The sequence below is a fragment of the Simochromis diagramma genome, unplaced genomic scaffold (genome assembly GCF_900408965.1).
Source record: "Simochromis diagramma unplaced genomic scaffold, fSimDia1.1 OVJJ01000320.1, whole genome shotgun sequence".
NCBI lineage: Eukaryota > Metazoa > Chordata > Actinopteri > Cichliformes > Cichlidae > Simochromis > Simochromis diagramma.
This window is the reverse complement of record NW_024386773.1, coordinates 2425323-2452043: the sequence shown is the minus strand read 5'-3', so window position 1 is coordinate 2452043 and position 26721 is coordinate 2425323. Positions and strand designations below refer to the sequence as shown.

The 26721-nt window shown below is 38.6% G+C and overlaps 2 protein-coding genes across 3 annotated transcripts in view; one reads left to right on the top strand and one right to left on the bottom strand.

Annotated features, from left to right (window-relative positions):
* dennd6aa (DENN/MADD domain containing 6Aa) overlaps positions 1–5574 on the top strand; it is a 28420-nt gene extending 22846 nt beyond the window's left edge. The window contains exon 19 of the mRNA XM_040003454.1: positions 429–5574. Coding sequence (XP_039859388.1) covers positions 429–560 — 132 coding nt within the window. The 3' untranslated portion in view covers positions 561–5574. The remainder of the gene's footprint in view (positions 1–428) is intronic.
* Positions 5575–6269: 695 nt separating this feature from the next.
* LOC120716102 lies at positions 6270–11920 on the bottom strand. Of its 2 annotated transcripts, XM_040003479.1 has the most exons (6): positions 11692–11920; positions 8563–8841; positions 8103–8392; positions 7487–7614; positions 6934–7049; positions 6270–6771 (listed from the first exon to the last, which is right to left on the bottom strand). In XM_040003479.1, exons 1-6 carry the CDS (start codon positions 11786–11788, stop codon positions 6764–6766), a joined length of 918 nt encoding a protein of 305 aa, XP_039859413.1. In that variant the 5' UTR covers positions 11789–11920; the 3' UTR covers positions 6270–6763. The 2 variants fall into 2 exon arrangements, with proteins under 2 accessions (XP_039859413.1, XP_039859402.1); XM_040003468.1 differs by having other exon boundaries at positions 6270–7049; positions 11692–11918.
* Between the last annotated feature and the right edge of the window lie 14801 nt (positions 11921–26721).

The window sequence follows — 26721 nt, the reverse complement described above, 5'->3', positions numbered from 1 at the left end:
GGAGCTGTGCAGTTTAAAACTGATTTTAAACATGACATTCAGGTTCGCTTGAAGCAGAAATTGATCTTTATTCTCTGTAAAGTTTGAGCTGTGTCTGAAATTGCAAAGCACACAGTGCAAATGGTCAGAACAGGATGCAGGCACTGGAAGCTGCCTGAACACGCCCAGGAGGATGACAGGTTAAAGGTCATCTTCTTTCTCGGGCAGATGACCTTCAACTCAAGGTCCATCAAATTTATAAAAAAAAAAAAAAAAAAAATTTCTCCCTGCCTTGAATTCCTCCTACTTCTTTTACTTTACTTTTACTGACACAGCATACATGGCTGTGCTTGTTAGTAATCCCTGCTGCTGCACCTGGTATCTTGCATCTGCTGCATCTTCAGCCTGTTGGATGAAGCATTTTTGTCTCACTGTGCTCTTTGCTGCAGACTCAGGCGGAGAGGGAGAAGTTACCAGTGCGTCCCGGGACCTTGGAGAAGCTGAGAGCCCATATCGAGGGTGTCATCCTGACCTTACCAGAGGACCTGCAGGGCATCCTTCACAAGCCCACCACGCTCTGACCTCTAACCCTGCAGGCTGCAACACTAACCCCCAGTTAAAGCTTGTTTTAAAGTTTTGGGTGGGGGGGCTTGGTGGCTCTCCTCCCAGTCGGTTTCCAAGGTGAGGGTGATGTGGACCCTTTCACTCAGACTGGGTGCTAGTTTAAATCTGCTCGGGTCTAAGATGGAAAGCACATACTTGGGTGCCAGCTCTCAATGAGTCAGACTAAACAGCATGTCAGTGATCATGTGGGTATTTTTTTTTTTTTTTTTTTTTTAAGATGACCAGTCAAACCAGGATCGACCAGGAAGTGTTTAGAAAGTGCCACTTTTTTTTTTTTTTTTTTTTAAATCACTGCTACATTACTACATGAAGAAAGCCTGGAGGGCTCGATCCTGATAGCATTTTCTGAACAGTCTGAGGCTGCGTGCGCAAGCAACAAGAAGATGACTTTTACTGACCTTTGACCCTGGACGTTTTTACCTCCTTAACATTTTTTTGTTTTTTGTTTTTTTTTGTTTTTTTTAAACTTTAATGGTGGGTCGCTGCAGTCTAACTGAACAAAATCTGGAAATGTAAAAAGTTTCCCAAAGAAGTGCACTTCATCCATAATTGGACCAGTGTGCCCTTCTCACACCTTTATGCAAACAAGCTGAGCCAAGCAGTGCTTTATAATGTGATGTTACTAAAACACACACACACAGCACTAACCACCAGCGACCCCTGCAATAACTCTGCAGGAGCCAGTCATCTTTTTATCCATGTCACATGATCTCGTTACATGACCTATCAAAATGAAATTCAGAATGGTCTTTATATTTGTTTGTTTTTCTGTTGTTGTTTGCTTTGTTTTGTTCTTTTAACATCTGAAGTTTTGTGTCACTCTTGTGTAAAATCATGTAGAATCTCCTCCGACAGGCCCGTATCCACCAAGAAAGAAAAATAGATCATTTGAAAAATAGTTGCAGAAATGCAAATTTATAAGATATCTGTTTGGGTTTTTTTTTTTTTTTTTTTTTTTTTTTTTTTTTAAATGAAAAGGAAAAAAAGTTTTTCATTTGAATGAATGAGAGGACACCAAAAAATATGAGCTAGACCCCAAAGTTTGATTTCTAGAGATAATTATTGTTTTATGATAATCGGTAATAATGAGAGATTGACTTTCTGCGTGTTGTTTGTGAACTTTCTTCTTTTCTCCTGATTAGTTTCTGTGTCACTATCACAATCAGGTAATTCCTGTATCTTATTGACTTCAATTTTAAAGGGTTCACAAATTGTTCTTAGAAGTTATTTGGCCTTTTTAACACTTTTACTTGAAGTATATTCTAATTTCTTATATTTTTTAAAAAATTTAAAATGGTGGAATGGACTTTTATTGTGAAAAACTGAAGCTTGAGCCTTCCTATCTTTCTGGAAAGAAAGGAAGGCTCTGGGTCATAAAAGTGGGGGATCACCGCAGCAGTTGGCGCCACATGTTTGATTTGGCATTTTTAAAGCTGTTTACTCTTTCAATTCAGCGCAATTCTTAAACGTTTGTTTCTCATCGCAGGATCAAACCGTATCCGTTTCCGCTCGAGATCATTCATAGAAAAATAAACTTTTTAAAAGCCAAAACAACTCTTTTAAGCAATTATTTTAATGCACTTTCAAGTCCTTGCTATGAACTGAAATAAACTCAGTTGTTTTGATTTTAAAAAGGTTTATTTTCTATATTTAGTTTAGTTTTTTCCTGAAAATTATCATCAACTTGTATAAAGATAAATAGAAGCTGTTCTGTCTTATTCACCTGACAAAAAAATTCTTGATTGTAGAGCAGTTTGGATGACACAAAGTCTGAGACTCAGTAAGGGTGGAGTGCCCCATGTGGGTTGGGAATAAGTTGCTACCTGAATTGGAGGGTTTTTGTGTGTTCTTGTTCAGGAGTGAGGGTGGAGTGGAAGCAGAGCTGGGCAAACAGATTTGTGTGGAGTCAGCTGTGGTACTGGGTGTTAAACTGAAGCTGCTTATCTACATTTCTACTCTCATTGTTGTAAGTACTGAGTGATGGCTGCAGATACAAGCTGTGAGCTTCCTCTGAAGTTTGCTATAGGGTGCGAAGCTTGGTCAGAGTAAAGCAGCTCTTCTCTACATGGAAAGGAGGCAGTTGTGGTGGTTCATCGGTGTAAGATGCCTCCAGAGCACCTCCTAGATGAGGCGTCTTTGGCATGTCCTACTGGAAGGAGGTCTCAGTGCAAACTAGGACACGCTGGAGAGATTGTCTCTCAGCTGGCTTGTGAACACTTGTGTCTCCCCAGAAGTGCTGGTGACAGGGAGTTTTAGATTACTCTGCTGAGGCTGCTGGCACTGTGAGCTGGTTCCAAAAAAGGGGCAGAAAATGGATAGATGGCTGGGGAGGGGGTGGAGCTTTCAAAAATGGCACTGCTGTGCTTTAAAATGTGTTCATTCTAATGACTAACAAACAATGAACTTTCTATGTATAATAGTGGTCACGGTTGCTCAGGATAATACACAGATGCTGATTCTTCACATTATATTTAATTTTAGGAGGTTTAAATTCTTGTGAGACTTTTTGTTTGTTTGCTTGTTTTGCCTCAGACCTTTCAAAATGAGTTAAAGCTATCGAACACATTGCGAACAAAAAACACTTTGACTACAGAGATCTCAACTGGCTGCCCTTTATGTAATACCACTTTGTATCACAAGATGGTGCAGTGAGTCAGTGTAACCTTTAGTTAACCTGGCAGATTATTTAGAGCCCTTATTTACAAAATGAAAAGCTTTGTGCAGAAATCGATATAAAGCTAAAAATTTATATTAAAAGTCAAGCTGCAACAAGAGCTCCTTCATAGCACACGATGATTAAACATGGAAATCAAGAAAGCCTGCTAAATGTTGAATTTTATGATTGCATCACTATGATCTGTGATATTTCAAAGATTTCTCTACATTTTCTAAAACGTAGAAGCAATAATGGTTTAACAACTTGGCAGTTTGATTTTTCAGAAAACAAATTGATATGCCTCGCTCTGATTTTTCTGAAAGAGATTACATACGTCGGCACATACAGTTGTTTTATGTTTGCGTTGTACATCATCGGAACATTGAATGGACTTGCAAGCTTGTGGATTTGTTTTCCTGCCATCATGTAACAGCTGTTTTATAAATGCTTTGAATTTTGCCTTTTTTATTACGCAGACAACTGTAAAGACAAAAAAAATGTACTGGTTGGATAAACCTGTGACATCTGGTTGTTGGGCAACCATGCAAAATTTATATTTGTATTAAAAAAAGTAATATTTTACAACTTTCAATGTTTTAATGTTTTAATGGAGGGCTATTCTTATTCCACAGTGTAGCAGCTGAGGAGTTTTTTTGTACATAAAGCTGTAAAGTAAAATGTTCGCCCACATATGAGGATGTATGATAATTATTTTGCTATTCAAACAGATGTCTTTGCTAATTATTAACTATAGTGACACCACTGCAGCGATGAATAGCTTTTACGAGAATATTTACACTGCCCTGGAGGCACAGGGACATCTTGAATTTGTCGATTTTTCTCCAAAAGAAACAAGTCTCTTACCAACAGAGGTGTGATAAGAGACTGGAACATCAGGAAGGTTCAAATCATGCCATCAAAAAACCCAAATTATGTACAAATAAAGAGATGAAATCTAAGAGTATTTATATGAAAAAGTAGCAATAATGACGTTTTAAGTTATTCTGTAAATTTACAAAAATTATAAGAAGTTGATTAAAATCAAAATAGTGCCGTGAGACGCTGAACTACAAACAGTTACACCATTATTTACAATATTATCATTTAGCATTATTAACATGATATTTAATTTTTAAACATTGTGTTTATCGTCAGTACTTAAGTGTCGTGTAGGGTGGCCAGATCCCAGTAAACTACGTTAAGGTAAAAATGTTTAGTTTTAGGTCACATGTTTGACTTCGATCATGTGACATGTCATTTGAATGCATTTCCCCTGATTTTGAGAAGCATAAATTGAAGCTGATGTTTATTTCGGTGATCTTGTGTCGTGTTTCCTTTTTCTTGTGTTAAAACTGCTGTTCTGTCTGATAAGCAGAAAGGTTTTTAGACACGTTTCCTCTGAAACACGTGCTTACTTTAGTAAACTTTAACAAACTATGTGGAGAGTGTCTCAAAATGTGGAAGAAGGGAGATGAAATTTAAATGACCTGGTCACCCTATTCTTAAGATACTCCTAGATATAATCTGCTTTTTTACAGCAGGTCTAAATCTGCTGCTTCTCTCTGTATGAGGTAAATGCAAGTTCCTGACAGACAGATGGTTAAAATAAAAATCTGTTTATGGCAAATAATTCTGGTTTGATTGAGGATGGATGTCTCAAACACCTGGTTAAGGTTAGACTTAAGCTTATGTTTTAAATACTGTCTTATGCAGCTGTGGCACACATGTAGAAATTAGATTTAAAAGTCTCCTTCAGAGGCATTTTCCCCCTCAAATTAATATAAAGTGTGGAGAAAAATGACACTACAAATTCAAAATGTCTCAAAGCCATTGTTTTTAAATATGCATTTTTGCTCCATTGACTTTTTATTTTATGTTTTTTAAATTGAAGCCATAACCACTACGCTCAACCGCTCTAACAGCCTGAAGCACTGCAGCTGTGGGGATGAGACTCGTTATGATGAAAGTCATGCTGACCTACTTTTTTTAATATAAGCAAATGATTATTGAACTTGTTTGAGTGGCCTTCCTGCGGTGCATCTTTCACAACATTGTTTTTGCTTCTGAAACAGTATTACAGTGAAACAAAATTCATCCAGCAGCTGTTTTTGAATGTTTGTAAAGGTTGATGCAGATGACCGACGGCTGCTGCTAAAACTCATGCAGCATGTCGCAGTTTGATTAAATGTTTGAAAAGGCTGCTGTTTGGATGAGGTCAGAGGATTTTTCATGCTACATGTCTCGTTCAGTGGGGTCACTGACGTTAACTGGTGTGTTTTGTTTTGTGTCATTAAACTGACTTCTTAAAATGTAAAGGATCTCTTGCTTGTTTTCTGAGGAGCTCCTATCAAAGATTCTCCAGTGCTGTACGAGGGCAAGGATTTCTTTAGAGTCACGTTTTGGTCTTTAATGATCTGTAGGGGCCCAACACAGATGCAGATGAGTAAGATCTGCCTTGTACTAAAGGGTTAATTGTTGCTGAAGAGTTTATTTTAGTCTTTTTTCACTAAACCCATTTAAGTACCTTTGTTAGCTTGTCCTAATCAAACTGCAACAAAAAACCCTGCTTCATATTAAAACTGTCTTCCTGCCATCTCCTGATTACGATCTGGATTACGTGATCAGTAGAAGGCCAAAATGGACTACCAAAACTGGATCATTTTTTTAGATTACACCTTCTGAACAACTGGACCCTGGGTGTAAACCCCCCTGCTGGCTCGGGTCTTTCTCGGAGGACTTTGTACTCTCTAAATACTCTGAATACTTCCACCCATACGTCAAAGGCATGCATATTAAACTTAATCAGTGCTAGTTTCCCATCACTCACTGGGATGGGTTTCAGCCCCAAATTTGTTTTTCCACTAAAAATGTTAATACAACTAATAATCTCAAACAAAGTAAAACTTTTTTTTGAAGTTTGTTAAAATTAATTTCCTTCTTTGTATTTTCTTGTAGACTTAAGCTTCAAAATACCAAGTGTCTCAATGGATAAATTTCACAATAAATCAGATTCTGTCTACCACCTCTTTATTTATTTTCTTTAACAAAACACAGATGTAAAAACAAAACAAAAAACAAACCCCACAGTGGATACAAATGAAAAGAATTAGCTTTGAGATGGCATTAATAAAATCTGTGTCTCAAATGGAGTGCTTGTATACAGTATTGAGTACATGCAGTTCAACTCCTTGGACAGTGTACCCAAACCAGCTGCATACTTCTCATCCCTGGTGGTTGCCAATTTTCAGTCAGTATGATGAACACATGTTTACAGCCTTGTATGAATACCATTTGGTCTTTATGGATAGACGACTCCTTCATAATACCTGTAGCTCGTGGCACGTGGACACTGCAGTGCTAACTCAGTGCGCTGAGTGAGGCCTCACTTCCACTAATTTAAGTCGCTGAGCTGGACTCATTGCCGTTGGTTACTTTAGAGGAAGTTTACCTTTTGGAGAATGAACAGAAAAGCGGGGAAAGACATGGAGCAAAAGCCTCATACTTTTAATTTCATATGATCAGTGTTAAAGAAGGAAAGAATCACTCTTTTTGCTTTTCTTTTTGTGCTGATGCCCCTGTTACGTCTTATAACACCTGGGTCTTTTGGTCCTCACTCATTCCATCCTTCTCCATGCTGAAAAACTTCAGCTTGTCTTTCTTTGGTCCGTGCTTTCGCCCCACTTTCCTGATTGGCTCTTTGGCCTGCATACCATAGGAGTCCTCCATGACTACCCTTCCTCTGAGAGAGTATCTGATGTAGGACCAGGAGAGGACGGAGCCGCTGTAAGACCTAAAAAACACAGGAGCATTATTAGTTATTGTTATTACACAAGCATAAAAGGAAGTCCAACATAAATGGTGCTCGAGTTTCACTCAAAGACACATCAGCACACAAGTATAAATCCACACCACGAAGAGCCACTGCAGCATTGGCTGATTTGATAAAGACTTATTACTGTTAAACCATTTGCAGTTTGTTATCTATCACAAATGCACTGTGCCCACCTCTCCAGGGACACAGTACACCTGGGAAAGGTACACAACAATCACGCTGGACCAATGAACTGGACTTTGGACACCAAACTTGCTTGGGCAAGGTACAGGTAATCGAGTGTCATTACGCCCTAAGTTTGAATATGTTTATAAATGGATTCCCTGTTAGAGTACTCTCTGAGTTCAGCGTAAGTCGATGTGCGTGCACACACACAGACACACACAGGATCTTACCCATAATAACCTCTGTTCATGTAGTAGAAGATTTCTTTATAGCGGAGTGGATAGTCCCACATCTGGATGTCTGTCAGCTGACCATCAAAACCTGGGAAATCAATCACAGGCTCGCCTGACCACACATACTGAACACACACACAGGAGACAGACATAATAGAGACAATGAGAGAAATTAAAGATGATTACATAAAAATAAGTAAGGTGCCTGTATTCTTTTAGAGTCTAAGCATTTATATCTGCAATGAAGGATTCATCGTCTCATCATTTTAACAATTTGTTTCTTTGCATTTGTTCTTTCTTTGGTTCTTCTTTTCTATCTGTTGTCATCTTTGATGATTCCCAGTTTGCACTGAGGTGATTTGCAACAGTGTGAAGCTACAGAAATTAAAATGAGCACCTCCAACAGACCCAGTAACAAAACATAACTCAGTACATCTACTCAAGCGGTTTACAGATGTACAGTTTTTCTTACAGAAGGAGGGAAAAACACATAAAACAGAAACACATGAAGCAATAACTTAAAAATTCAAAATGTTTAAGAAAGTGGATGGAAACAATCCATAAGTGTAGTCTGCTATATCTGCCTACAAGCCGATTTCAACCCTGTTCTCACCTGAGACGACAGCACCTTCCTGATGCTCATGTTTGAGCCGCTGAACATCTGTACCACACCCTTCCTGGTGTCCACAGTGAGGCACACACTGGTCCAGAAGTCCGATCCGATGTTTGGCCAGAACTTGATGAGGGGCCACAGGTACACATAGTTGTAGTAACCGCTAAATGTCAGGCCATATGAGTTAAGGTTTGCCTCCAAACTCAGAGGGGATCTGTTTGGACTGAGTGTGAAAAGCGGGAAGCCGGACTGTAAATTGTCAGCCATGTAACGCAGACACACGGACACACCTACAGGAGGAGAGCAGGATCACAAATTTACCAAAGAAGAGCAAAAACTTAACAGCTTCTATAGTTGAATCTCATCTGAACACATGCATACAAATTTATAACAAATTTGTAATAAATACAACATACACTTGATTTACCACATTTTTGTACCTATGTTGGACTGTACTCACCTCTAGTTGGACTCTCTGTTGTCCAGGGATAGGTCCAGGGATAGGTCCAGCGACGGTTGGTGGTCCAGGAAGGAGTAGAAAGGGGGGAGTAACGAGTGGAGCCCCAGGGACTGGTGGTGGGAGGTGTGGTGGGGATCCAGGAACGGGTTTTGTGTCTTCTGGTTGGGTAATCAGTGGTAGAAGGCGAGACAGAATCATAATAGGGCGGGTAGAAGGTTACACCTCCATAATTACGAGACAAAGTGAACATCTTCCCTCTTAGATCTAGTGCAGAACTTCCTGGAGACAGAAACACAAACAAGTGGTCAACATGATATGAAACTTTCTTTTTACTCATTAATGTAAGTGCTTTTATGAACAGTCCATCATCCAGGATGAAGGTGGACTAGAGCAATAATTAAAGCCAGGAATGTGACTCCAGCCTGTTTGAGACTGGACGGATGTGCGGTTTGGTTTTAGATGCAACTGTAAGATGGAAAGGTGGCGCAGAGCACCTGGTGTGCATCTGCTAATTAACCTCTCTCACCTGAGGTGCAGGGCAGGAGGGGACAGAGTGTGTGAGCACAACAGGTAGCTGTGCTGCAAAGCAAACAGTCAGTGCTCTGCAGCTGGGCTTTACAGTGGAGCAAAGGTTATCTTTTGCTTTTAGAAGCTGCATAAATAAAAAGGTACGTGTGGAGCTCCAGTCCTCGCTGATGAGAACTCAGTGACACAAAGATATCAGATTTTCACTACTGTGACAAGACGAATTCACTTTAACTGCAGAGATATATCCTTAAACATCCTTAATATCGAGCAGCTTTTTATAAACCTCCATTTGTTCCAAAACACTGCAATGAAAGTACAAACAGAGGCTGGAAAGAAAGACCATATCTCTTAATTGATCTGCTAAATCCAGAACCTTAATTATTACTAAAATTAAAAACCCTTCTTCTCACGTTTAAAGTGGTGTGAAAAAGTGTTTGTCCCGTTCCTGATTTCCTAGTGTTATTTGTCACACTTGCATGTTTCAGATCATCAAAGAAATGTAAATATTAGACAAAGTAAATACAAAATGCAGTTTTTAATAATGATTTCATTGATTAAGGGAGAAAAGTTATCCAAACCTCCCAGGTCCTGTGTGAAAAAGTAATTGGCTCTCTTGTTAAATCATTGTGATTAATCACATTTTTTGGAAAGCTGAGTTTCGTTTCACTACACATACTCAGGCTTGATTACTGGCAGACCTGTTGAATCAAAAAAAAGCTAAAAGTTCTCAAAAACAACACATCATGCAAAGAAACACCTGAGAAACAAAGTCAGAGACATCTGTCAGTCTAAAAAAAAGTTACAATGACATTTTCTTCAATGAACACAGTGAGAGCCATTATACTCAAATTGGAAAAAACGCGGAACAGTGGTGAAGCTTCCAGGAGTGACTGGCCTACCAGAATTACTCCAGGGGCGCATCGATGACTCATCCAGGGGATCAGAAAAGAACCCAGAACAACATTAAGGAACCACAGACTTGATGTGTCTTCGTTAAGGTCAGAGTTCAGCATACTTGTACAGCTGCTGTTATTGTGTATATATTTATTTATATTTCTTCATACATTCTTATATAGTTCTATATTGTGTATTTTGTTGTACAGTTATTTTATTTTCAACTTTAATTTATATATTTTATCTTATTCTTTCCCAGTTAAATTTACCCTTCATTCTAATTTGTGTTGTACAGTTATTTCATTTTTAACCTTAATTTATATTTTATTCCTTCCTAGTTAAATTTACCCTTTTTAATTTTTCATATTTATTTCCTATCTTATTCATAGCCTTTTCCTTTTTTGTTTTCTTTAGGTCACGAGCAGTTGTCCAAGCATTTCACTACATATCGTACTGTGTATGACTGTGTACGTGACAAATAAAATTTGAATTTGAATTTGAATTTGAGTTCATGATTCAACAATAACAAAGAGAGTGGGCAAAAATGCCATCCATCGGAGAGTTCAAGGACAAAACCACTGCTGACCAAAAAGAAGGATCGTCTCACAGTTGCCTGAAAACATTTAAATGATCCTCAAAACTAAGATACTCTGTGGACTGATGAGACAAACAATGACATTTTTAGAAACGTGGTTCCCATTTCATGTTGCATAAAGGTAACACATCATTTCAGAAAAGGAACATCATACCAACAGAAAAATATGGTGGTGGCGGTGTGATGGTGTGGGGCTGTTTTGCTGCCTCAGGACCTGGAAGACTTGCTGTGATAAATGGAACCATGAATTCTGCTGTCTGCCAAAACATCCTGAAGGAGAATCTGTTTGTGACCTCAAGCTGAAGCACTATTCAAGTACAACGATCCACAATACACCAGCAGCAAGAAAAACAAAATTAAGGTAACTTTGGAGCGATCCAGTCAAGGTCCTGACGTGAACCCGATTGAGATGCTGTGGCATGACCTTAAAAAGGTGGTTCATGCCTACAAAACCCACCAATGTGGTTAAATTACAACAATTCTGCAAAGATCAGTGGGCCAAAATTTCTCACTGCCAGTTATGACTGACGCTTGACGCTCAACCAGTTATTAGGTTTAGAGGGCAATCACTTTTTCACACAGGGCCATGTAGGTTGGGACTTTTTTCCCTTTAATAATAAACACCTTCATTTAGAAACTGCATTCTGTGTTTACTTGTGTTTGTGTTCTTTGTTTAATATTTTAATTTGTTTGTTGATTTGAAACATTTAAGTGTGACAAACATACAAATAAAAAAGGAAATCAGGAAGGGAGCCAACACTTTTTCACATTACTGTATGTCCTGAATGATTGGGCCCCAACATACAGCTCAGAGCATTATTCCACCAGAGCACTTGGCTCTCCGGCTGCAGCCATACTTGTGGTTTGCAGAGTTTGGAAAAGCAGCGTAGGAGTCAGAGCCTTCAGCCTTCAGTCTACACAAAATAAAAGCAACAGCAAATCTGACTGCATATCACATGGGCCTCTTTAAATATTGTTAATAAAGACAAAGGACCATTGTTATAGTCCTTTGTCTTTACTGCATGCGCATGATTTTAATTAAGAAATATTTTCACTGCTGGAATTTTGGTAATAATATTTGCATTTAACCACATTCTTTTCTGTGTGTGTACCTGTTGTTCTTGGCCATGAATCTGGTTGTTCAGATGGAGTTGGTCCACCAATCACTTCCATAATAACCATCAGAAAGGGAACAAGAAGCAGCTTCATCTTTATGCCTGACACTGAGCGTCCCTGCAGTGAAGCGTGTGAGCGTCCTTGCTGTGTGGATGTGTTTATCTCTCTGCTTCCTCTCTGAGTCTGAGCAGGCTCCACTTCAGCTCTGTAACTTTCAGTTTACTGGTTCAGACGTCAGCAGCTGCTTTAAGTTTTATTTCTGTAAACAGAAACTCTCCTGAGTGTCCCTGTCCCCTCCTTTCCCCTCCTTTCAGTGTTGCAAGATTAGACAGATAGCAGCAAATGTGAAGTCACAGGGCGGTCACATTTTCTGTGTGTCCAGGACAAAGGGAGTTGAAAAAAAATCGGTACAGTTGTAATGAAGTGGAAAACCATATATGAAGTCTAAAACTGAACAGCAGGCTGCAAACACGCTTTTTAATGCTGTGAATTTGGACATTTTAATCTAATGGGGTTGACCAGGGACAAAAAATGCAGTTTCTGGCATTTAGGGACATTTCATTTTCACCCCTCCCTGAACCTGGTTATGACAGAGGCTTATTCACCCCCCCCACACACACAAAAGATAAATTATCTTTGGGTTGGGTTTATTGTTTATCTTTGCTCTAGTTAATATTTAATTAGTCATCTGTGCAGCTGTTCCTATAGTTTAGACAGTGCCTACGTCTCTGAGTTTGCATGCATAATATGTAATACTTATTGTAATGTGTTTTTTTTATCCAAACTGAGAAGCACTTTATAACTGTGTGTTTTCAAAACTGCTACACAAATAAACTTCTTCTTCTTCTTCTTCTTCTTATGTTAACTGTCTTTTTCTTGTATATATTTTCTCAGTCTTCCTTTGTCGTGATATTTTTGCAGCTGTGTGTTTCCTCGCTCTGTGCGTCCTGTATTTGCATCCCTTGCGACTTCTGGTATTTGGACTCTGATATTATTCCTGTGTGTTTTGGGCATTTTGGACTTTGTTTGCTTCCTGGACTATCAGCTTTGAAAGCTTCCTTTGAGTTTCGTGCCTCTCCTGCATCCTATATTTGGCTCTGCTAAAGTTAATCAACAATCCACACAGCACAGTGTGACAGAAACTCACTGCTCAAATACTTTTAAAAAAACACCAATACAAAGGCAATGGACCTGTTTTTAGAATATTTGAGTAATTGATAATCTGTCAGTAATCCGGTTCAGTTCACTGTGCCGTAATTGTCTACATGGAGGAATCTATCATGAAGAGGAGCATGTGATGTCTCATTGTGCTGTCCTGAACCGCAAACACACCTCAACCATGGCTGCAAGTTCAACACAGAGGTCATGACTGCTGTGCGGTATGAATACAGTCCATAAAGGCTGATTCCAGTCTATTTAGACTAAAATAACACTAAAAGATTGAGTAGCTCTGCTCACCACAACAGCTTTTCCACATCATTTAACAAGAGGTAAAACTGACACAAGAACCAATACTATATGGAAATTCTTAAGTTACTTTAGCTTTCATTAAATCTGTATGTGAGCTTTTACTTCCTCTACTCAAACCAGTGCTGAACTTTATCTCATATTAACAGCTTGCTGTGTCTGTAAATTTCATCTTTCACTTCCTTAAACTCGTCGCCCAAATTTTCATGCAGAGCTCCAGAAACGTTTCTGAGTGAATATACCAGTTTACTATGAGTACATTAGTCAAGACACATTTATTTAAGAAAGAAGTCTGAGAGTATCAAGTAACATTTTGATGCAGAGTGATAAGTGTTACTGTTCTGTGCTGCTCATGTTGGCCCTTGCCTCAGCTTTTGATACTGTTGGCTATCACATTCTGCTCGGTAGGCTGAGGTGCTGGGTTGATGCATGAGGATCTGCATTTTCACTCCATAGGTTAACACCATTTGGGTTTGGCATTCAGGTGTAGGAGATCTGGTAAAACAAAGTGGAGAGAGGCAGATTTCTATTTGCTGCAGTTTTTTTTAAAGTTTACAAGCGCTGATGCTAGATCTCTGAATAAACTTAAGGAAATGTTGCCTCATCTTCTTATTTGTGTCACTCAAAAACAAATGTTGAGATGTAAAATCATCGCAAGTAAGCAACATATTTCAAACAGGAGCAGGAAGGTTTGAATGTGTGGAAACGTGAAGTTTTATCCTGCATGTGTGCGCGTATGTTGATGCTGCGACGATAATGATTCTCAGTACAGAATGCTAGAGAGCCTCATTTCATTATATTTCAGTGCGTATATTTACATCTGTGAAATCAGTAATGCAGCAAACAGATCGGTAAACTGATTGTTTCTGACACACACAGTTTTTGTAGGAGGACCACAAGTCCCACCTAACATGAAAACAGATCGAGCGGTAACCAAAATAAATTTTTAGTTCCACATTTTTGTTCTTGAGCTTTTGTTTTGTTTCCTCTGATACTGGAGCATTTTGGAAAGAGGATATAAGATTCCAGAGGCTGTTTTCAAACCTTATGGCCACAGAATAAACTAATGAAGTAAAAGGGCAGAACTGTGAAAATGTTTTTATGACACTGGGTAGACTGATGTTATCTGCACGTTATCTAAAGACTCTTCATGTTGTATATATATTTTCTTTCATTTTTTGTTTTAAGGTCAGAAATGTAAGAAATAATATCTCTTCCTCAGCATCTGTGCAGACGGTTGTCACATCAGCTCGGCCTGTTATCTTAGGCAGTTTTGCAACAGTAACGAAGCTTTTTGGTAAAATGACAGCCTTTTCTTGCTCTCTGGACATTTTAACTACACCTTTGTTCGAAAGTGTCTTACAGTGCATTGGTTCACCTGCCTCTGGTAAGGTCTTATTTAAAAGCCAGTTAAAAACATCTTTTAAAATCAGCTTTTTATTAATTTCTCTTATTTTGTTTTTTTTATGCATTGTTGGCTCCTATGACGTACTTATTAAGCACTCTGTAATTTTATATCTTGAAAGGTGCTTTATAAATAAAGTTTTACTTATTTACTTACTTGGAAAATAAATAACATGGCTATGTTAGAAAGAGAAATCCAACAGTGAGACAGGTCGGCTGAGGTTAGGCTGGAACACAAGACAGTTTGTGGCTAAGTTTATAAGATAAACCTTTATTAGTCCCACAAGTGGGAAATTTGCTTAAAATAAGCACTTTTTAGTAATACATTATAATACACGTGACTAAGAACATAATTAAATGTAATTTCCATGTATGTTATTTACAGTTACAATCAAATACCTACAAATAATTAAAGCTAGGCACACTAGAAATAGTTATACTGTAAGCAAATTATGTACTGCACAAGTACTTAACTTAGTATGCACTCAAGTATGTAATGTGTAAGTCATTTTCGGTAGTAAATAAGTAATTTTAGTAAGTACATGACTTCAGATGTTTTACAGGAAAGGAGAGACTATTCTGGAAATCATGTGAAGTACTGTGTAAGTGATTTTAAGTTATGCATAAATTCATGTTTTCTATGCGAATGAAGAAATTATTACATTGTAAGTAAATTTAGGTATTTCTTGGTAATTTTGGGGAAAAAAACAATATTTCACCATCTTACATAAACTGCGTATAGTAGGAGTATACTGAGCTTTTCAATGGTTTAACCTTGCCTAAATTCCAGATATTTTACTGCTTTCCTGTACACTCATATTTGTACGGTGATTGTGAAATTTTAAAACACATAAACAATTAAGTTGGACTTGGCTCTATCATTATAAGGCGACATAAGCCTGCAAACATTGATTGTATTGATTTTTCTTGTAAGTTGGTAAGGGACAACAGTGCTAATCACATTTACATAGCAATATAAAAGCACAGTTGAATAACAGAATATCAACATACCAACATATCAACATACTGAATATTAAATAGAGATGTAAAAAGGCAGGATTAATCCACTTCAGACTGCAGCCCATGCCCTGAAAAATAAAGGAAAATGTTTGTTTTTCTGTAAAGTTACCATGAAGCTGTTGATAACCGAAAAGTTTATATTTTCCACAATTTACAATATCATTTTCATTTTCTTACACAGTAAAAATGGCATTTTGTTTAATTTACTGATAATTTCTGTTTATTTAAGTCATAAAGTAAATTAGTGAATCAGTGAAGCCAACAGTGTCAGTGCTCATGCCGACAGACTTCATCATGGAGATGAAAGCTTTAATTATTCTCCCACCAAAACTGATAATTTTGTTTAGATGTTTTGGACGAATGATGTGCTCACTTCCTGAAGTGAAGCTTGTTTTGGTGTCAGCAGACTGTGCAGATTGAACACTCAGCACAACCTCTTTAGCAAACAGCTGCTCTGAGTTTTCAGTGCTATCCTTGTGGCCCTGATCATCCGTTTTCAAAGTTTCTGCCAAAGGCTCTGGAAGTATGGTACCCATGTTGTCCAAAACAGTCTCCTCTGACACTTCAATGTTGGCATTCTGGGCAATCATTTGAAAGTGTTTCGACGCAGTTTCAATGATCTCTATAATGGCCTCTGGCAGAAGAGTCTTAGTGGCTATGTCGGGTTTCCTGATTTAATGGAACGCCACTGTTCGGCTGTCATGTTTTCAAAAAAAGATTTGATGACAGGACAAACACGAGCTGCTGTCAGTTCCTTAATGTTCTCTGTATTTAGGAATTCTTTTTCAATTTATAATATTTGTATATTAGGCTGGGTTAAATGATTATTTGTTAGGTTTTGAGTTGAACGTGTCTTAAATGGACTTTCACGTTGAAAGCGTGTAAAATGTAAGTTCCAAGTTTGCTATTTCAAACACAGTTCCTGTCCTATTTATGGGTTTTGGGGCTGTAAGTTTTTTTTAGCCTGGAGTTCGCCTCATACTTCTTTCAGAAGCCAATTTTGGATGTTCTGTGAGCATACACAAATGCACTTCATGTTTAATTTCTTAGCTATGCGGCTAAATAATTTGTGAATGGTTATTTGAATGTAAGCTTTACGTACCGGATCTTCTAGTACAAAAGGGTCCGGCTTTGAATGGGAAGATGCAACTGGGATGCTGTTGTCTGTGGTTCTGTTGTTGTCTGTGTGCCAAGTATTGCAAGCATTACGCTCAGACCATGTCTCTCAGCCTGGGTTTATAACCACCATCTCATGAGTGCCAAGAAAACTTTGGTCTTTCTTTTTATGTATGTTCTTCTGAAAAGATCAGGTAGAGTTTCAGGTGCCATGCCCTGAGAAGCATATTTGTTGAGCATGTCTGTGAGCACCTGGGTATCATTAACAAGCTGCTCGAGCAATTCACTGCTTTCAACTTTCCCCTTTCTCAGAAATTTAGCCCTGGTGTTTTTGGCAATGCGAAGAATTGTTGCTTTTCCAAATTGCTTCACAAAGAATATTTTGATCTTACCCAAAGTTGTTTTCTAACGACTGCTTAAAATTTCTCTTGAAATGATGTAGGAGTGATAAATTCGCCACTCTCTGCAGCATTTTCAATCTCTGCCTCAACTGAATGAGTGAGCTGCTTTGCAAGAGCTCACTTTCTTCAGTTGTTTCTGATTGCACCTTGTTATACTGAGGATCCTTAGGTTGATCCAAAATTGGTAAAAACTCTTCAACAGCCTTTTTGATGGCAAATTCCACAGTTTTCAAATTTGCAGTATTTAAGCTATCCTGGGAGCCTATCATGGGTCTTTCATGTCCTTGATCCAGTTGATCTTTTGGACACTTTGACTATCTAAAGTTTTAGTGTCCTCCTCTGAATCAGTGAAGCAACGGGTATCAGTGCTCATGTTGAAAGAATTCATCTTGGAGATGAAAGTTCTAATCATGCTCCCAGCAAAACTGAGCATTTTGTTCTAGTGATGGGAATTCCAGCTCTTTTTAGTGAGCCGAGCCGAACCAGCTCTTTCGGCTCCCAACCGGCTTTTTAGGTTGTTTTCTTGCTTAATTTTAAATCATGCTTTTTATTTGTTTTTGTTTCTAATGTCTCTGTAAAGCACTTTGAATCACCTTGTTGTTGAATTGTGCTATATAAATAAACTTGCCTTGCCTTCAATTAATTTATTATCACCAACAATATAAAATTGTAGAATTACTAATGTAAAAAAATGTGGTTTTATTTGTATATTTTTATATATAAACATATACAGTGGCCCCTAGAGACAAAGCAGAGAGTGAAAGAGAGCCAAGGACAACAATAAGAGACAACATCATCACATTAGAAAGGCATAGTAATCATCCACAATTATTTTCAGTTCCAGATGATAAAGGATTCAGAAAGTTTATTCATGCAGTCAATCCTATGTATGCAATTCCAAGCAAGAAAACACTCTCCCCCAAAATCATCCCTGGCCTATATGACAGAGAATGTGCATCTTCTTTTTGTTTTGCACATTTCAATTTATATTTTATTGTATTGTGGTTTGCAGTGTTTTGTGTTGTTTCACTTTAAATTTGTTTAAAAGGAAAAAGTTGAAAATTGAAATAGTTAAAAGTTGAATTGTAAATAGTTGGTTTTTGTATTTTATAATTTATTTATTACATTTTATGTAGTGTGAATAAATAAAAGTATGTTTACGGCGGCCCCTAGAGAAAAAAGCACGTACAAATTCCAAAACACATTGCTAGCATTAACTGAACTTCCAAAACAGAGCTACCTAGATCACTTAAATTACACAATTGAAAGCATATGTGTATGGTTTGTGTATTTATACACAAACACTCATATATATTCAAATAATTAAAAAAAAAAAAAGTTCATTTACCTGTTACTGCCACACACCAAATCTGGTCCTTGGTACTTCCTGGCTTGTGTAGCCACTAGGATCCTAGGGCACTTCCGTTGTGTTTTGCAGGTTTCACGTGCTTTGGAGTTTGTACGTGCTTTGTCTCTAGTATACTTTTATTTATTCACTCCACATAAAATCTAATAAATAGATTATAAAATACATAAACCAACTATTTACATTTGAACTTTTAACTATTTACATATACAGTTTTTTGTTTTAAACAAATTTAAAGTGAAACAACACAAAACACTGCAAACCACAACACAATAATATATAAAGTACGTGTTTTGTCTCTAGGGGCCACAGTAAGTATACTTTTATTTATTCACTCCACATAAAATCTAATAAATAAATTATAAAATACATAAACCAACTATTTACATTTGAACTTTTAACTATTTAAATTTTCAGCTTTTTTGTTTTAAACAAATTTAAAGTGAAACAACACAAAACACTGCAAACCACAACACAATAATATATAAAGTACGTGTTTTGGAGTTTGTACGTGCTTCAGAGTTTGTACATGTTTTGGAGTTTGTACGTGCTTTGTCTCTAGGGGCCACCATAAATATACTTTTATTTATTCACTCCACATAAAATCTAATAACTAAATTATATAATACAAACAGCAACTATTTAAATTTTCATCTTACATACATAGGATTCACTGCATGAATAAACTTTCTGAATCCTTTATCATCCGCAACGGAAAATAGTTGTGGATGATTACTATACCTTTCTAATGTGATGATGTTGTCTCTTGTTGTACTCCCTGGCTCTCTTTCCCTCCCACTCTGTTACTGTGCTACTGCGAGTTTAACTACCGCCCCTCTATGGCGTTATTTTTGTGCCACTATTATGAGTGCACGTAAAAACAAAATTGAGCGCACGTAAAAAAAAATTGCAGGTGCAAGTGTTGCATTTTGAGGAGAAATTGATTTTGAGCGAAGAAAAGCTAAATTTGAGTGAACAAAATTCATTGCTGCGTGCAAAAAATGTATTTCAGTGTTTGCGATTATCCATACACACACACACAATAGCAGCCCCTCTCGCTCAGTTTTTGCATTTGCGTTGGTATACATATATACCGACAAGACAGTACATCACTGTCACAACAGCGTTTGTTTTAGTTCAAAGGCTTTATGGTTTTTCCTATAATACCTGGTAGTGCAGTCGGCTGATTTTTTTGTCAGTTCAGCCTTATATATTACCTTTAACCCGAGTGACCACCCCGTCAGCTGGTGGGTAACAGGCATCTCCGAAAACGTTAGAGCACTTATGCAAATATGTGATGTCTTGATAAATCGAGCAGATCTTTGAAGTTTACACAGCACCATTCTCGCATGAAAATATCTTAAAAGTTTATTTTGTGACCCAGAAAGAGTAATATTTCAAACTCCGCCACTCTGTGCTCCTCCGCCACTGCCTCGTTTGAGTTTTGGACGAAATGGATTCTGGGATATTGCATTTCGTCATTTTGAGCTGATTGAAGACGAAAACAGCCAATCAGATTTTTTTGCATCCAAGTCTGTGATTGGCTGGTTTTGTGGCACAAATATAAGGGTGTACAGAAAGAGTTGAGCGCTCACAGGCAGAAATGTTGAGAATAGTGATGGGATTTCTGGCTCTTTTTAGAGAACCGGCTCTTTCGGTTCGGCTCACTAAAAAGAGCCGGCTCTTTCGGCTCCAAACCGGCTCTTCCGGTTGTTTTTTTGCTTTAATTAATTTATTATTAACAATAACATTAAATTATGCACAAAAGGAATTACTAATGTAAAAAAAAAAGTGGTTTTATTTATATATGTTTATATATAAATATATGCGGTGGCCCCTAGAGACAAAACGCGTACAAACTCCAAAACACATTTCTAGCATGAACTGAACTTCCAAAACAGAGCTACCTAGATCACTTAAATTACACAATTGAAAGCATGAAAGCATATGTGTATTGTTTGTGTATTTATACATAAGCATTCATATATAGTCAAATAATTTAAAAAAAAAAAAAAAGTTCATTTACCTGTTATTACCACACACCAAATCCAGTTGATGGTACTTGCTGGCTTTTGTAGCCACTATTTAACAAAAGCTCAACACTGCCCCTAGCATCCTGGAGCACTTCTGTTGTCTTTTGTACGTGTTTTGAGTTTTTATGTGCTTCTGAGCTTTTACGTGTTTTGGAGTTTGTACGTGCTTCAGGGTTTGTACGTCCTTCAGAGTTTGTACGTGTTTTGGAGTTTGTACGTGTTTTGTCTCTAGGGGCCACCGTAAATATACTTTTATTTATTCACTCCACATAATATATAATAAATAAATCATATAATACAAAAATCAACTATTCACATTTCAACTTTTAACTATTTAAATTTTCAGCTTTTTCCTTTTACAAATTTAAAGTGAAACAACACAAAACACTGCAAACCACAACACAATTAAATATAAATTATAATATGAAAACAAAAAGAACATGCATATTCTCTGTCATATGGACCTGCATGAATAAACTTTCTGAATCCTTTATCATCTGCAACTCTGCAAATTACTATACCTTTCTAATGTGATGTTGTTGTCCCTGGCTCTTTCTCTGTCTCTCCCTCCTACTCTGTTCCTGTGCTACTGAGTGCAACTACCGCCCCTCATCCCAGCATAAAGCACAAGGCTGGCATGCTGAGTGAAGCGGAAAAAAAGTGCAAGAGAGAGAGGGTGAGAGAAAAAAAAAAAAATAACAACAACCCACGGCTCGCGATAAGGAGCCGGCTCTAAGAGCCATTTCGTTCGTGACCGACACATCACTAGATGAGAGCGCAAGCAACACATTGCGAGCAAGTGCAAAAACTGAGCGAGAGGGGCTGCTACTGTGTGTGTGTATGGATAATAGCAAACACTGAAATACATTTTTTGCACGCAGCAATGAATTTCGTTCACTCAAATTTAGCTTTTCTTCGCTCAAAATAAATTTCTCCTCAAAATGCAACACTTGCACCTGCAATTTTTTTTTTACGTGCGCTTAATTTTTTTTACGTGCGCTCATAATAGTGGCACAAAAATAACGCCATTCCCCTCCCCCTTCTGCTCAGCGCAAGCACAAGGCTCACATGTGGAGTGAAGCGGGAAAAAGTGCGAGAGAGAGCGAGAGGGTGAGAGAAAGGGGGAAAAAAAAAAAAAAACAGCTCCCAAAAACTAGCCGGTGTTCTGGGAATCCATCCTGCCTGAAAAAACATCCTACCCAATGCTTCTGCGCAGACGTGGCGCATGCGCACAACACCAACGCCAAATTAACTTCTTTTTCTCTCACCCATCCGGAATACTTCTTAAGGTTATGGTTATGGTTAGGGGTAGGGTTAGGGTTAGGTTTAGTCGCAAGTCACCGTCAAATTATAATACGGGTAGGACGTTTTGTCAGAGTAGGGTATGGTTTCTCAGAACACCAGCTCGTGTCACCGGTGCATAAGGTACACGGGATTATAAGGCACATTATGCAAAACAATGCAGTCAGATAAGTCAAACTTTATTCAACTCATTCTTCTTGCTTCCCCCAGCACAGAGTGCTTGCTAGCGCTGTGCTTATGTGATGAAACAATTGAGGAAAAAACGCCGCATATATATTGTTTATCATGACTCTGGTTTTACGTGGCCTATCAACACAATTTAAAAACTGTCTTTAAGTGGTCATGTGATTGGCTTACCAAGAATACTTTATTCTTCCTCAGTCAAACAGCAGCACTCATGTGATTGTTTTGCCCCCTTAGCTCCAGGTGTTGTGCTAGACAGTGATCGTGATTATCGTCCGCGGGAGCGCGCGCAGCTGCTTAAAGCTGTAGCGTCCAGATTACTTACGTAGTCAGCTACTTCCGTGCAACTGCTTAGCGCATTTGTTTGTTGAAAAATAGTAACGGACCGCGTTTCCTTGTTAGTAACTGTAACGGCGTTGTAACAATAGGAATAGTAATTAGTTAGATTACTCGTTACTGAAAAAAAGTAACAACGTTAGTAACGCCCTTGCTTGTAACGCTGTTATTCCCGTCACTGATAATAACGACAGCCCACTTGCATGTTCTACAAAAAAACTGTGCTTTGGTGGGTATCTGACCGACAAACACCAAACCAGTTCTACATCACTGAAGTTGCACCATTTTTACAAACCAATTCTGGTTCATCTGTTTCACTCAACAATTCACTTTTCCCCCCTTCTCATTTTCCATTGCCACCATGCTTTTTCAGGCATGTGCATATGAAAACAAAGGCACTGCGCATGCGCGTTTGACCCATATTCTATCGCGATATTTTATTTTCTTATCGTTGCGTAACATTGTACCAGTATTACCGTGAATGGTATAATATGGCCCAGCCCTAGTACCAAGTCTTATTATTATATATATTTGTCTTATTATTTTCTTATTTGTTGCAATTCAGGTTCTGTGCACACAAGCAGAGGTTTTTGCTTGGGAAGTAACTGTGACCTCGTTTTCAGAGCCTTGTCCAACATTTAATGGTCTTTGTGACCAAAATATGTGTTGTATGCACTTGACCAACAACGGCTTCTGATACCGTCTAGTTGTAGACCCCTCATTATGCACCTAGCACATACCCTTCCCTTGCGCAGGTCATCTGGGTTGCCAAAAAACCTATATCCAAGTTAGCTCACGTTTCTTTTGGCCGTCAATGTACACAGACATACAAAAATATTGCCATACATGCCCTACCTGTCAGAAAACTTCTCCAGCCCGCAAGTCTGACAGGGCCCTGCTACAGCCACTTTCTGTCATCTCCACCCCCTTCCGTAGAATAGCTATGGACATTGTGGGTCCTCTGGTAAAAAGTAGACGGGGTCATCAGTACATTTTGGTGGTGTGTTATTATGCGACTCGTTTCCCAGAAGCTTTCCCTCTGCGTGCGTTCACGGCACCCAATGTTCTGCGTGCACTGGTACAGCTGTTCTCCCGGGTGGGGATACCAGATGAGATTTTGACAGACCAAGGGACTAACTTTACCTCTAGGTTGATGCAGCTCTTCCACAACCAGCTAGGCATCTCTGCAATCAGGATGTCACCCTACCATCCACAGACAGATGGGTTGGTGGAGAGGTTCAACCAAACTCTGAAGAGGATGCTGCAGAAGTTTGTGTCAGACACTGGGAAAGACTGGGACCAGTGGCTGCCCTTCCTGCTGTTTGCGTACAGAGAAGTTCCCCAGGCTTCCACTGGTTTCTCACCATTCGAGCTACTCTATGGTTGGGATGTGCAGGGGCCGTTGGATCTCCTCCGGAAGGGTTGGGAGTCTCCTGCTTCTGCTCCAAATGATAAAGCAGTGGTGCAATTTGTGCTGGAAATGAGAGATCCATTGGGAAGATACCATGAAGAGGCCGAGGTCAACCTGCGAGAAGCTCAAAGAAGCCAGAAGACCTGGTATGACCAACAGGCCCGGCAACGTGAATTTCAACCTGGTCAAAAGGTGTTGTTACTTCTCCCGTCAGCCAACAGTAAACTTCTGACGAAATGGCAAGGGCCATACACAGTTCTTCGCAGAATGGGGCCGGTGACCTATGAGATTCATCATCCTGAAAAGAAGAAACCGAAGCAGACTTACCATGTGAATCTCCTGAAAGAATGGGAAGAGCGTGCCCACCGGGCCCCTGCGAAAGCTCTGATGGCAAGAAAGGGCCAAGAGAAGGGAAGACAGAACCCGAACAGGGATACGATTCAATATCTCCGGTGCTGACTCATCTTACCCCACAGCAGGCTGACACGCTGGTACCTTTCACTGCAGCCTTTCAGAGTCACCATCCGTCAGAGACAAGGCAAGCTCAATTATCTCTCCAGGTTGCCGCACAACGCCAACATCCGGGTGGAAGGGGATGATGTGACGGAGTTACACTGTCCCGGGCCGCAGACAGATGATCTAGGCGCATACACCCACCACCACCATTAGTTTCTACAATTACCGTGGCTGCGCGTCTTTTAGTCGACCGGGCAGATAAACACAAAGGGGTAAGAGATATATTTTGAGCGGCACAGAGGGTGGCCAACATATTTTTTTTGCTGACCTTTAATAAAGCCGGTCGCGTAGACTCTCTGTGATCGCCGATTATGCAAGTGGTTATGCAAGCCGATGGTATGGTGTTCCGGGGTTCAAATGGTGGGTTCGCGCACGCTTGAAAGGTCGCGTGAACTGCATTATTTTTGTTTGTGTTCTTTTGTTATAGTGAAACACTGTAGGTAGGCTGCCTGGAAGTGGCCATAAATGTCTGTATATACATATATATGTATTGTAGGAATACAGCTGGAAATGAGCTGAGGAAAAAAAGGGTGCTTTGGGAAAAGAAATGATAAAGGGATGACTGTTATGCCCAGTGGGAGGGGAAATGGGGTATAAAAGGAGGCTGTCAGGGCCTACCTGGGCTTTCTGTGAGATGTTACAGTGAGGGTAACATGCAGACTGGCTGCATGTGTATTTATATAGATATTTGTTTTGTTTTGAATCAAGTTGTTTATTTTCTTTGTAAATAATCTTTTGTGCACCTGGGAGGCCGGCAGAATAAACTATCCACACTGAACGCTTCCTGACTACGCTTGCATTTGTTCGGGAGAAGCTTAGGAGAGGACCCCGCGACAGTCTTGAAATATGTCAGACTTTTTCCTCTACTTAAACAGTTAAGAGCATTTGAACACAGTGGAGAAAAAGGTGTGGTTTAAGGATTTTGAACTATGATGTTTAAGTGTTGTCACTGCTGAGGATTCGTGGACACAGATCCTTATTCACTACGCTGCTGTTTACAGTTTAAGTCTTCACCAGAACAAGCACTTCTAATTGTACTTTGCTCCTCACTGTTGAAAAGCAAGAGCTGACAAAACAAGTCCAGTAAATGCACTTTTATCTTTAAGTTTGGAACAGTAATCTGTCTTAATCTATTTTGTGTTTCAGTTATATGGGGAAAAGTCCTGTGGTTATCCATCCGTCTTGTTCGAATAAACCCAAATTTCAGCAACACCTTCTTTAGATCTGTTCAATTTTATTCATGTAGCACCACTTAAACAGTCAACAAATTTTGACTCAAAGTATGTCATATTGTAAGGTAAAGACCCCAAAGAGTTAATGTCGGACAAATGTTCACACAATTGTGAATTACATTCACTTAATTAATGAAGTAAATGCAATCCAGTAATCAAAGGTGTTTGGCTGTAACCGACTACATGTTTATACTGTATCATAAGTGGACAGACATGGATGTAAACCACACCTTAACCATTTAGCTGAGTCAAAACAACCACAAGGCAGTGATTCTAACTTAAAGGTACTCTGGATTATTAAATGTGAACATATCGTTAAATATTAAGTTTTTTGTTTGTCAGGTGTCCTGTTGAAGTGAAGAAAACACTTGGGAGCCAGTTGAATGAATGTAAACAAACACATTTACATGAGGGCAACCTGATTTTAAGGAAATAAAAATGCTCAAATTTGAAAAGCTTGTGAGGTACTTTGTTCATGTATTAGTGTTTAGTTGTTTTATGACGAGATCGATGCTGTCGTTATTTTTTAGTATAATTTTTGAGTTGAGGAGAACAAAAGTATTTAACATTAATTGTACTAATGTTGTTGTGTACTAAGCACAGATTAATTTAAAAAGTTTTAAGTTATGAATTTTTGAGCACATGGTGTACTAGGTTGTAATTGCATAGAAATGTATGTTTAAGGATATAAAGAACTATATTTAACGAGTTACAGTGAAAAGAAGTGCTTGGAAATAGTAATGTAAACAAAAATTTCAATTTTTCTTTTAACGGAAAATATCAGTTAATGATACAGAAAATATAGTGTGAATAAATGGAATTTTCCATTTTATAGCTGAAGGAAATGTACGTAAATAGTACAGATTATACTGTAAATCTACAGAATTTTCCGTTTTATCATTTACAGAAAAGTCCGTCAAATTTCTGTAAAAAAACAGAAAATGTACTGGCAGAAAACTACCCTTACATTTTCTGTTTTTCTACGGAATTTTTTTTTACAGTGTGTAAAGTGTCCCTGGGTGTCTTGAAAGGCGCTGTATAAATAAAATTTATAATTATTATTTAATGTAATTTCACTGTATGGACAGAACTTTGTACCTACACAGAGACTACTTCTGGCTCATCTATCTTCCTACCCTCACATATTCACAGTTTTTCCAGCATACAGACCTTCCCAAAGTGTGGGCCCAGAACCATGGCGGGGGGGGGGGGGGGGGGGGGGGTATGAAAAGGAAAAAA

Excerpts from the sequence above, each read along its gene's own strand:
- LOC120716102 (XM_040003468.1), bottom strand. The coding sequence starts at position 11,788 with ATGAAGCTGCTTCTTGTTCCCTTTCTGATGGTTATTATGGAAGTGATT. Across the intron at positions 8,393-8,562 it reads AACAGAGAGTCCAACTAGAG|GTGTGTCCGTGTGTCTGCGT; the intron begins GTGAGTACAGTC and ends CTCCTCCTGTAG. Across the intron at positions 7,615-8,102 it reads GGAAGGTGCTGTCGTCTCAG|TATGTGTGGTCAGGCGAGCC; the intron begins GTGAGAACAGGG and ends GTGTGTGTTCAG.